Source organism: Pipistrellus hanaki, assembly GCF_964339955.1.
Source record: "Pipistrellus hanaki genome assembly, chromosome: 3".
NCBI classification, from domain to species: Eukaryota; Metazoa; Chordata; class Mammalia; order Chiroptera; family Vespertilionidae; genus Pipistrellus; species Pipistrellus hanaki.
Window position 1 is genome coordinate 112274118 of NC_140505.1, and position 12522 is coordinate 112286639.

Below are 12522 nucleotides of genomic sequence, written 5' to 3' on the forward strand. Positions count from 1 at the left end.
CCTCCAGCAAGTGGCTTTGCATTCTCCCACTGGGCTTTAAACTTCATTTCCTGTTGCCCTCTCGACCCATTTTATCTTTAACCTCTGCTCCTTTGTATTCTTGCAAACCCTCTAGCTTAGTCAATATCCCTCATTGTACACAACACAAATAATATTTTTAAAAAGTAATCATCAACTTTTTTCTTCCTTTTTCACAAATATCTCAATAACATTGTCTATATTTGCTATAACTATTTCTGCACATCCAACTTTCTCTTTAATTGACTGTAATCTGGCTTCCGGCCTCATCACTGCACAGCTCTTGTTAAAGACTCCTATAACCATCACAACTAACCCAAGAGACATTTTCAACCCAAGAGATATTTTAATTTGCCTGGCATTTCAGCAGCCTTGATTGTTTTCTATTTCCTTTTCTTTCCAACCCTTTCTCCACTTGGTCTCCAAAATATTGCCTTATCTTTCTTCCCTCCTTTCCTTCTGCACATTACTTCTGTCTCCCTTAGAAGACTGCTGTTCTCTGCATGAGTACTAAACAGGGGATGAAGGAGGAATTGGTGTGTCTGTGTATGTGTGCATGGGAGTGTGTGTGAGCATATGTGTGTGTGTGTGTGTGTGTGTGTGTGTGTGTGTGTGATAGATGGAGAAAAATAGATTAATAAATTGATATATAATCCAGCCTAAGAAATATCTTTTGGCTCTGCTGACTTTTCTATCATGATTACCCTAGAGACCACAATTCATCTCCACTCTGTCCACTGGCCCTCCCTCAGACTTCCCCCACACCTTCAAGCAGAGTGATATGTTAGCATGCAAATATGATAATATATAGAATAAGGAACAAAATCTGTAACACACCCTATTAGGCCATACATGTTATGTCCTATACATTACAATAGTCTCAACACTATAGCAACATGAACCATCTTTCCTTTCCTCCAAACTGAAGGACCAGGCACATGTGCTTCCTCTGTCTGCATATGCTTCCCTCACATAAGCATGACTCCTCTTCTTGCAAATTTCAATTCAATTACTATCTTCTCAGAGAAGCATGATTCGGGTCAAATTTTTCTATTTTATGTCCATATGATATTTCATAATACTTACCTCAGTCATCATTTCATTTATTTGTGTGATTATCATTCTTCTCACATATCAGATCATAAAATAGATCTCTGTCTCTTTATGCTCACCACTGTTTCACTAGCTAGCATAGTGCCATTTACATAGAAAAGATTAAAAACTACATACTGAGTGAATGAATATTAGTGATTATTACCCTATATTTTTCTTGAAGCAGATTTTGTTTCAGTGGGGTGTTTAATTATTTGAATCAATGATCTAATACAAACATTGTATGTGATGCTTTAAACTTATAAAAATGGCAATATTAATGTTCACATTTGAAAATAGAATTTCTAACTATAAAAGCAACAACTGTGTAGTGGCCACACAATAATTTCAAATTTTATAACATTACAAAAATATACTAATTATTGGGTCAGGTTTATTTGGTATATTTGACTAGTATTCCATTTACAGAAATCTATATAAGAAAAGATAAAATATATCAGAATTGTCTGCATGAGACTCTAATCTTGTTTAACAAACATTACTAGTCACATTGTTATAAATTGCTTTTGTTACTTAATTTTTAATTATTTGCATCTATCTTTTAGATTTTCCAACCTGCCTTCTGTGTACCTGTATAAGTACCACTGTATACTGTGATGACCATGAGCTTGATGCTATTCCTCCGCTGCCCAAGAACACTGCTTATTTCTATTCCCGCTTTAACAGAATTAAAAAGATCAACAGAAACGACTTCGCAAGCCTAAGTATGAATGATAGCACTAATGACCTTCTTTTCTTTACAGAATTTCTTAAAATTTTTGCACTGTAAAATAGTGGTTCTGGAAATGATAGCTGAATATTAAATACTAGAGGCCCAGTGTATTTAAGTTTCTGCCCGATCTCTGCAGTGCACAAGTGGGGTCCTTCGGACTGGCCTGCAGAGATCAGGAAGAAACCGGCAGTCCAACATCCTCCTAAGGGGTCCTGGAGTATGAGAGAGCACTCTGCAAAGTTGCTGTCACTTGGCAGCTCCTGCATTGAGCATCTGTGCCCTGATGGACAGTGCACATCATAGCTACCTGCTGATCAGCTTGTCACTTAGACTTTTATATATATAGACTAGAGGCTCCATGTATGAAATTCATGCACAGGGGGGGACGTCCCTCAGCCTGGCATGCACCCTCTCCAATCCTGGCTCCTAACCACTGTTATCCCCTAACCAATCTGCATGCTGGCCTGATGCCCCTAACCTCAGCCTGCCTACCTGATCTCGCCCCTAATTGCTCCCCTTGCTGTCCTGATTGCCCCTAAATGCTCTCCCCTGCCGGCCTGATCACTCCTAACCACCTCTGCCTTGCTCCCACCTCTGTGGCTTTGTCCTGAAGGACGCCTGACATCCAGAAGACAACTGGTTGGTCAATCCAGTCTAATTTGCATATTACCCTTTTATTAGTATAGATGTCTCATAAATCAATTATTTTTTTCTCATGTAACAATTTGAAGATTTGTTTTAATTATGATTAGAAAAATGCTGAATAATTAAAGGTCATCAAGAAACTATAAAACTATTGATATTTTCAGCAAACAATTTGTAACTAAATAAAAATCATAAGTAACTATTTTATAACCTAGAACTTATTATCATTTTATGGCAATAAAAGTAGGGTGTCATGATCATCTGTTATCACTGTGGAAAATGTTTTAAGTACTAGTAAAATCTAGATATAGTTTATTTAGACTATTGGGGAAAGATTAGTTATTTTAAATATAATGTGCCAGTTTCTTTCTTAACTTTATAATTTCTTATCTACACTAATAAAAGAATAAGATGCAAATTGACCATACCTTTGTGATGCCCACCTGCCAATAAGGAGTGAGTATGCAAATCAACCCATCAAAGATGTGGGTTAATTTGCATACACAGGCACCTACTGACAGGGAGGAGGGGATGCTTGCATTGTTGCTATGGCAATGATACAGGTGTTCCACACCATCCTAGCCACTCCTGACCTCTGGGCAGCATGGGAAGGTGGAAAGGCAGTTCCCAAGGGCCGGAGCAAAGGCAGTGCCAGCATCTTGGGGAAGGAAACCCATTCTTGTATGAATCTTCATGCATTGGGCCTCTAGTAATTGTATAAGCATGAACAGTATTCAGAGGAAACACGTTTTCTAAGGTATTTAGAAATAATTCTCTAACTGGTGTTGCTATTTAAATTCATGCTTATGCTTATTTGTATGTAGGAAATTTATATTCATATTGTTATGTGAACAGAGCATTTCTTTTTTTTTTTAAATCAATTTTTATTGTTCATATTATTACAAAAGTTCCTCATTTTTTCCCCCCTCCACCAGGTTCCCACCCCACCCTCTGCCCTTTCCACACACCCCCATTGTCCTTGTCCATAGGTGCACAGTTTATGTTCAGTCTCTTCCCGCATCCTCCACTCCCCTTTTCCCCGAGAATTGTCAGTCCACTCCCCTCCCATATCTCTGTGAACAGAACATTTCAAAAATATTAATTACTTCCTCATTTTTTCTTCTAGATGATTTAAGGAAGATTGATCTGACATCAAATTTAATATCTGAAATTGATGAAGATGCATTCAAAAAGCTGCCTGAACTCAGAGAACTTATCCTACGTGACAACAAAATAAGGCAACTTCCAGATTTGCCAACCACTTTGACATTCATTGATATTAGCAACAATAGACTTGGAAGGAAAGGAATAAAGCAAGAAGCATTTAAAGTGAGTTTTAAGTTTGAATATAAAAGACTTTCATCTTCCCATTCCATTTGTGGTCAATGACTAGCCTTTTTATTTCTATAAAGAAATTCACTTGGATGACACTTTTAACTTCAAAAGTAAACTTTCCAACACTACTTATCATGCTTTTGGAAAATACTGTGCTCTGGTACATTTTGAGGTTGGTCAAGCACCAAGAACAGAAACCAGAAATGGAATAAGAAGTGGGTGGCTATCTGGAAATAGTGTTAAGCAGATAATTTATATTTACCAAAATCATCATTGATGGGGAGCATTTAATGTGGTTAAAAGGTAAACTACTTTTAACAGGATGTGGTAGGTGCCTTGGGGATAAAAGGCTTCCATATTACTTTAAAGAAGACTGGATTCAGTTAATCTTATGAATTTTGTTTTCTAAGTAAGGGAAGCAAGTTCAGGGCTAGAGTAACTTGTTTGGAATATTGGTTTAGAGTCTGAGAACAGTAACCCACTGGCTATCTTACTCATTTTTACCCCGTTCAAGCTGCTTTGCTAAATACATATTGAACAAAATAAACAAAAAATACTGTTTGAAGGGACTTCACATTACTTCCTTGGTAGCTAGAAGGTGTCTTGTGGACCCATTAGCACTGGGCAATAACAAAAGTCCTATCTCTCTACTAGCCATTCTGTGGGGGTAAGAGAGTTAGGGTACTTCAGTAGAGCCTGGCAAGAGTAGAAGTCTGTCTCTCCACTCATCTTTTGTTGGCATGGGTGGTGGTGAGTCACAATTGGCCTTGTGGTATTTGGCTAGAGTGGACCTGTTATTGTCTAAACTTTTTCTGTCTTTCTAGTCTGTCTTTTCCCTGAAACTCAGGCTAGGAAGAGAAGTCTTTTGTTGACTATAAATTCTCATTTTTCCATCCCTATTACATGAAATAAATCATTGCTATGCTTAGACCAAAATCTCCAAAGTTCTATGGCAGAATAGAGAATGAGAAGTCAGTGCCTTACTTAAACTGAGAAAGTGAAAGTGGAGACAAAGCATGTTTCTTCCTAGAGATTCAGAAATATATTTAATTTTCATCAAGAGATTTCTACTTATTCCTCATTTCTTCCAAAATTCATTTGAATGGTCTAATATGTAACTTAGAAAACTAATCTGCCAAAACTTTACTAAACAAGACCTGGAAAGGCATGTGGTATTTTACAAATAATAGCATGGACAGGGAATGGAAAATATAACTGTGGCACCACTAATTTCTATTAAGTCCCTATATTTGGAATGTTTTCAGGATATGTATGATCTCCATCACCTCTACCTCACAGATAACAACTTGGATCACATCCCGCTGCCACTCCCAGAAAACCTACGAGCCCTTCATCTCCAGGTAAGCTTCTACTAGTAATGTATGCCCAATAGCTCCATGGGAAACAAAAGCAGAAGGGAGGAAGCTGGGACACAGAAAGCTCTTTATAATGTCATGTTGACATACTGGGACAATTTTTCTTTTTTTTTTCTTTTTTTCTCCTTTCAGTCATTCACTCAGTTTGACTACAAGGTATTTGCACATTAATAACCCTAACACTGTTTTATTTCTAATAATGTTAATTTTTATTTTCATTCTTGGCAAAAAAATAATGCATTTTTTGAAAAAAAAGAATGGAAGTGTTTTTCTGTGTGTTTTGTTTCGTTGTTGTTTTTCTGCTGAAGAAGTGTATAAGGATTAGAAAAGAGAGGAACAGTAAGAAAAAAGTCTAATTTGATTCCTAGTTTTCAGGGAGAAAATGTCAATGTTAGCCTTTTTATTTTGTTTATTTATTTTTAATATATTTGTATCTATTTCAGAGGGAGGGAGAGGGATAGAGAAACATCAGTGATGAGAGAGAATCATTGATCAGCTGCCTCCTATACACTCCACATTGGGGAGTGAGCCTGCAATTGGGCATATGCCCTGACCGGGAATTGAACTGTGACTTCCTGTTTCATAGGGCAATACTCAACTACTGAGCCACACTGATTGGGCTAGTCTTTCAATTTTAGCTTTAGGTTTTATGTGCTGAATTAAATTCAACCATAGGACATTCTATTTGCTGAGCAATTAGAGACTTCCATCTTTCTGGATTAAGAAAATGCAGATTTTCCTAAACCAACGTATTTGAAAACCTGCTTTATTTAAAATGCCACTAAACTGAGTGAAAACACAAATTCAAAAATGTTATAATCTAATATTTTCTAAATATATTTCATTTAAATATTTCAGAACTATGCTCAATTAAAATAAACATTTCGGTTGTTAAAGCAAAAGAGATAAATTATATTTCATATATAATTTTTGGTGTTCAGCCATAATCAACTATTTGTAATAACTTCATGTTTTGTGGAATAAATCTGTAGATAATGCATCCATTGTGTGTTCATAGAACAATATCATAGTGTAAAATTGCAATCTTTTGAGAAGATGATTTTGTTATGTGACAGCAAGTCTCTGATTTCTATGTTTTCCTCTGTGGATTCTGTAAATACTTACCCCTGTGTTGTTTCTTTTATTACATTTTCCATACTTTTTGATGTCCTTTTATGCACACCTATCTCTGAGGCTTGGACTCTTGTCTCATTTAAGAGTTTTTCTAGTAGCGTTTACTTCCTTACTCCCTTTGTAGTCCCCATCCTGTTTTTGGATGGCTCTGTCTTGGTATCTCTTTTTCTGAGGGTGATTTTTAATATATACATGACTGCATGGAGGATTTTCAAGGACATCCTCAAGGAAATTTTATGATATGTTTTCTAGTTATGAGTTAAATGCGTTACTATGTCTGTGATGATATTGACTCAAAAGTGACAAAGTCTCTAATGTTATAGTTAAACACAATATGCTTGTGTATGTAATCTGAGATTTTTTTCAAAATAATTGCTTGCCCTGGCTGTGTAGCTCAGTTGGTTGGAGTGTTGTCCCGATATACCAAGGCTGTGGGTTCAATCCCTGGTCAAGCCACATATAAGAATCAACCAATGAGTGGAACAATAGGTTGATGTTTCTCTCTCTCTCTCTCTCTCTCTCTCTCTCTCTCTCTCTCTCTCTCTATCAATACATTTTTTTAAATTGAAAAATGAAATAAAAGTAATTTCCTTTGGAGTTTCCAGTCAAGATGACTAAATAGATGAATGCAATACTTTCATTCTCCCATAATTACATCAAAATTACAACTAAAATACAGAACCACCGTAATTCAGAACCACCTAAAATCTAGCTGAACAGAAGTCCTATTACTAAGGCTACACAAAAGAAGCCACATTAAGACTGATAGGAGGTGCAGAAATTCAGAATGAGCTTGTATCACACCCCAATTGATGGTTAAAAATTGAGAGGGGTATCTTGGCTATAGAGGTTTCCCCCAGAGGAGCAAGGGGTCCCAGCCCCACACCAGACATGACAATGTTCCAGTGCTGGGAAGTCTCTGAATCTCCTGGATGTGAAAGGCAAAGGGGTTTATGAGACAGAGGGCTGCTGGAGTCCCCAGCATTTTTTTTTTTTAAATATATTTTATTGATTTTGTACAGAGAGGAAGGGAGAGAGATAGAGAGTTAGAAACATCGATGAGAGAGAGTCATCGATCAGCTGCCTCTTGCACACCCCCTACTGGGGATATGCCCGCAACCAAGGTACATGCCCTTGACCGGAATCGAACCCGGGACCCTTCAGTCCCCAAGCCGACGCTCTATCCATTGAGCCAAACTGGTCTCGGCGCGAGCATTCTTTTTAAAGGGCCTATGCACCAACTGGCTCACTGACCGACTCACTCACTCTGAGCTCCAGCACTGGGACAGCAGCTCCAAAAGGTGCCAGTGACACAGGAGGGCAACTGAATTGTCTGGTTTAGGGTGAGAGCTGGAGGGGCAGCTTTCTCCCAGACAGAAGTTGTTCCTTTGCTGAGTCCGCCCCTACAGAGCCAACAGGCAGGTGTGTATCTGAGTCTCCATGAACCTTGCTAACTCTGATTGTTCCCCTCAGTGATTCATCAATATTCCATCCATGCAACTTACAGGTCCAGTGTCTTTTTCATACAAATAGCCTGTCTTAGACTTACTTAAAATATTTCAAAGTGCATCTGGCCTAGTGTTTCCCATACATCTTGCTAAGTGGCTCCAGGCCTGGCACTTGTGGCAGCCAGCTTTAATTTGCAACTTTGCCTCTCCTGGGCACCTCCAAATAGCAGCCATCTGCTGACAGCTTTGTAGGTCATGTTGGTGGCCCCAAGCAGGGCACAGGAGGCACCTCCCAGGAGACCTCAGAGCCAGTACGTCAGGTGGACAGCTTCAGACCAAGCTGAAGCAAGACCCAACCACCTCCACAACAACACACTCAAGGGGCAGGCACTAGAGTCTCCCTGAGTGTATCCTGCTCCATGGAGTTGTCTCTTGCACAATAAATCTTCCACTGTTTCTGGCCAATTCTCACAGCCAATTGACCTTGGGGAAAATTCTTCCCATGTATGTCAGCAGCAACCAAGTCAAATACAAAAGGAGAATTCATACAGTCCCACAGAGGGCACAGGTGGAGCTCCCAGCTTGCATGACTGGGGATACTGGTCCAGTGCTGGGGAGTCTCTGAATCTCCTGGATATGAAAATCAGTAGGGAATACCTACAACATAAGGTTACTTTACAAAACCAGAAAGTGTAGCAGCTCTGCCTATCATATCAAAACAAATACAGGGAGGCAGTATGTATGTTCCAAATAATAATAAGAAGAAGAAGAAAGAACAATACTCCAGAAAGAGAACTAAATAAAATGGAGACAATCTACCAGATGCAGAGTTCAAAATACTGATTTTTAAAATGCTCACTTATCACAGTGCATACTTCAACAAAGAGATAGGAAACATAAAAATTGAGATAGAATCCATTAAAAAAAGTCAGAAATAAAAACTATAATAACTAAAGTGAAAAATGCATTAGAGGAAATAAATAGAGATTAGATCAAGCAGAGGATCAAATCAGTGAATTGGAAAATAAGGTAGCAGAAAACACCCAATTATAACAGCAAAAAGAAAAAAGAATCCAGGAAAATGAGGATAACTTATGAGAACTCTGGAACAACTTCAATCATACCAGTATTTGCATCATAGGGTTACTGTAAGAAGAAGATCAAGGGATTGAAACCTATTTGAAGAAATAATAACAGAAAATTTTCCTACTCTGGCAAAGGAAATAGACATACAAGCCTAAGAAGAGTGTCCCCAAAAAATAAATCCTAAGAGGCCCACTCCAAGACACATCATAAATTGCCAAAGGTGAAAGACAAAGAGGAGCAACTAGAGAAAGCAGTTAGTTACCTACAAAAGAGCTCCCATAAAACTGTCAGCTGATTTCTCAACAGAATCTTGGCAGGCCAAAGGGATTGGCATGAAATATTCAAAGTGATGAAAAGCAAGGACATACAACCAAGATTATTCAACCCAGAAAAGCTTTCATTTAGAATTGAAAGTCAGATAAAGATCTTCACAGATGAGAAAAAGCTAAAGCAGTTCATCACCATCAAACCACTATTACATGAAATGTTGAAGGGTCTTCCAGAAGAAAGAAGGAAAGGAGAGGGAGAGGGAGAGGGAGAGGGAGAGGGAGAGGGAGAGGGAGAGGGAGAGGGAGAGGGAGAGGGAGAGGGAGAGGGAGAGGGAGAGGGAGAGGGAAAGAAGAAGGGAAAAAGGGAAAGGGGAAAGAAAAAAGGGGGAAGGGGAAAGGGGAAAGGGGGAAGGAGTAGGGAAAAGGGGAGGAGGAAGGGGGAAGAGGGGAGGGAGAAGGGGGAGAGGAAAGAAGATAGGGGGAAGGGAAAGAAGAAAGGGAAGGGAGAAGGGGAAGGGAGAAGGGGAAGGGGAAGGGGAAAGGGTGAAGGGGAAGTGGGAAGGGAAAAGGGGGAAAGGGGAGGGGGAAGGGAAAGGGGAAGGGAAGGGGGAAAGGAGAAGGGGGAAGGGGAAAGGGGGAAGGGAAAGGGGGAAGGGGGAAGGGGGAAGTGGAGGAGGAGGAGGAGGAGAAAGGGAAAATCTAAGAATATAAATAACAAAATGGCAATAAATACATATCTATGAACAATTATTTTAAATGCAAATGAATTAAATGCTCCAATCAAAAGGCATAGTGTGGCTGAATGAATAACAAAACATATCTGTACCCTAAGATATGCTGTCTACATGAGACTGTCTTCATATTGAAAGACATACACAGAATGAAAGTCAAGGTGTAGAAAAACAAACCCACAAAACCTGGAGTAGCACTATTTATACTAGACCAAATAGCTTTGAAAACAAAGGCTATAACAAAAGACAAAGAAGTACCAGAAATTCTATTTTTGGGCATTTAAACACACACATATACACACACAAAAAAAACACTAAATTGAAAAGACATATACACTGAATGGTCAGATTATTAGTATGATCTCTGAACACATAATAATCTGGCCACTCATTGTATATGTACAGTATATATATTAGAGGCCCAATGCATGAATTCATGCGTGGGTGGGTCCGCCCAGCCTGGCCACGGGGAGGGGGCAATTGGCCTGCCTGCCTGCTGGTCAAATGCCTGGTAGAGGGGACAATTTGCATATTAGCCTTTTATTATATAGGATATACACTGAGTGGCCAGATTATTATGCGTTCAGAGATCATAATAATCTGGTCACTCAGTGCACATTCATATGTTCATTGTAGCATTATTTACAACAGTCAAGACATGGAGGCAATCTTAGTGTCCATCATGTATGAGAGAAACATTGATAAATTGTCTCCCATAAGCACCTGGATTAGGAATCGATTCCTGAAACCTAGGCATGTGCCCTAGGTTTCAAACCCACAATCTTTTGTTATGTTGGACAATACTTCAACCAACTGAGCCACCCAAGTTCTGCGCCTGTTTTCTTCCTTATGTTTGCTTACTCTCTCCGTCACTTCATTTTAGCCACGTTAACTTTTTCTCACTCTTGAACATTTTATAATTACTCAGAATTTGAAATTGGTGTTCTCTCTGCCTGGGTTATTATTACCTTGTCCTTTCAATGCCCATGTTTTCTTGTCATTCTATTCTGAGCTCCAATAATATCCCTTAAGATAACTTTTCACAGTCACCATCCTTTATTCATAAGTCTAATATTTTTGGAAATAACTTTTTTCTGTACACCTTTTTCTACTTTCTTATTTTATATTCCCATTACCAAAGTATAGTCTCTATATGAGCAAGCACATGTCTTTTTGTTAATTGATTTATCCCTATTGCCTAGAAAGTGTTTAATGTATAATAATCACATAATGTGGATTTTGTACACAGAAGAAGCAAAAATATAAACATAAGGTAAAGCAAAATGCACTTTAATCAGTACTAATCATATGTTATATCTTGTTAAATAATTTACTTTCGTCTCTTTTAGAATAACAACATTCTGGAGATGCATGAAGATACCTTCTGTGATGTTAAAAATTTGACTTATATTCGTAAGGCACTAGAAGATATCCGATTGGATGGAAACCCTATCAATCTCAGCAAAACTCCTCAAGCTTACATATGCCTACCTCGTTTGCCTATTGGGAGTCTTGTGTAAATTAGACAATGATTAGCTTTATGATGCCTACTATAACAAAAACAACTCTCACTGCTCTCTTCACAAACAAAACTCAGCATGACAAAATTTTACATTGTGTTCTGAAAGGTATCATAATATAAAATACAACTCAAAATATTAAGATATGATGGCAGTTAGGTAATCTTAAAAAAACACCATAAATCAGGAATAAAAAAAGATGTACAGAAAATGCAAAACTAAATGATAGAAAATATTTCATAGATATAAATCACATGTAATTTGCAAGTTTTAGGTATCCATAGTCTCTGTAATTTCAAATTAAGCACATAAGAAATAAAAATTAAAAATGAACAATGAAGCCTGGACAGCATGGCTCAGTGGTTAAGCGTTGACCAGTGAACCAGAAGGTCACGGTTTGATTCCCGGTTGGGGCACATGCCCCGGTTGCTGGCTCAAATCCAGATGTGGAGGCATGCAGAAGGCTGCCAACCCATGATTTTCTCTCACCATTGATGTTTCTATCTCTCTCAACCTCTTCCTTCTTCTATGAGATCAATAATAAAAACATATTTTTAAAATATGAACACTTTAGGTTTATTATCAAGATTTAGATGTTTTTAATTAAACTTCTCCATTTCTTTTTTTCAATAGTGCATGTTTCTATTTCTAAATTTGTTGAAGAAAATAATAAAAGTATTTAAAATTATAATGGTCTTGTTTTAAAATATTCATTATAATTACAACATGAAAATAACCATAATAATTCACAGTGCTTCAGTTTTTGAACAATGATAGTTATCATCTTTTAGGCCTGTCAACTCATTTTAGGCCTTTGCTAAATTAACTACTTACTTAGTGTATTTCTGTGCCTGTGGGAAAAATGAAATATAAAAATGGAAAATATAGGTGATGATGTAATAACCATGTTAGGGAAGAAGTTAAGAATGCCTTCTAAGAAAAGTTGATCTTTTTGAAATGTATGACTATAATGTGGGCATATGTTTCAAAAAAGAAAGAAAACAAAGAATATACAATGAAAGGTGAGTTTACTTTCAGCTGAAAACCCCAAGTTCCATTTCCTAGAAATAACTAGTCAATAGTTTCCCACATACCTTTATAGGTTTTCCATGAGAAATAAAAACTTGCATGTAAA

The 12522-nt window shown here is 37.8% G+C and overlaps 1 protein-coding gene across 1 annotated transcript in view; it reads left to right on the forward strand.

The window, feature by feature from the left end:
- Window positions 1–11972, forward strand: part of EPYC (epiphycan) — a gene marked incomplete at its 5' end in the record, with an annotated part of 41228 nt that extends 29256 nt beyond the window's left edge. The window contains 4 exons of the mRNA XM_084878842.1: window positions 1677–1835; window positions 3615–3817; window positions 5089–5184; window positions 11217–11972. Of these exons, the coding sequence (XP_084734968.1) occupies window positions 1677–1835; window positions 3615–3817; window positions 5089–5184; window positions 11217–11387 (629 nt within the window). The 3' untranslated portion in view covers window positions 11388–11972. The remainder of the gene's footprint in view (window positions 1–1676; window positions 1836–3614; window positions 3818–5088; window positions 5185–11216) is intronic.
- Between the last annotated feature and the right edge of the window lie 550 nt (window positions 11973–12522).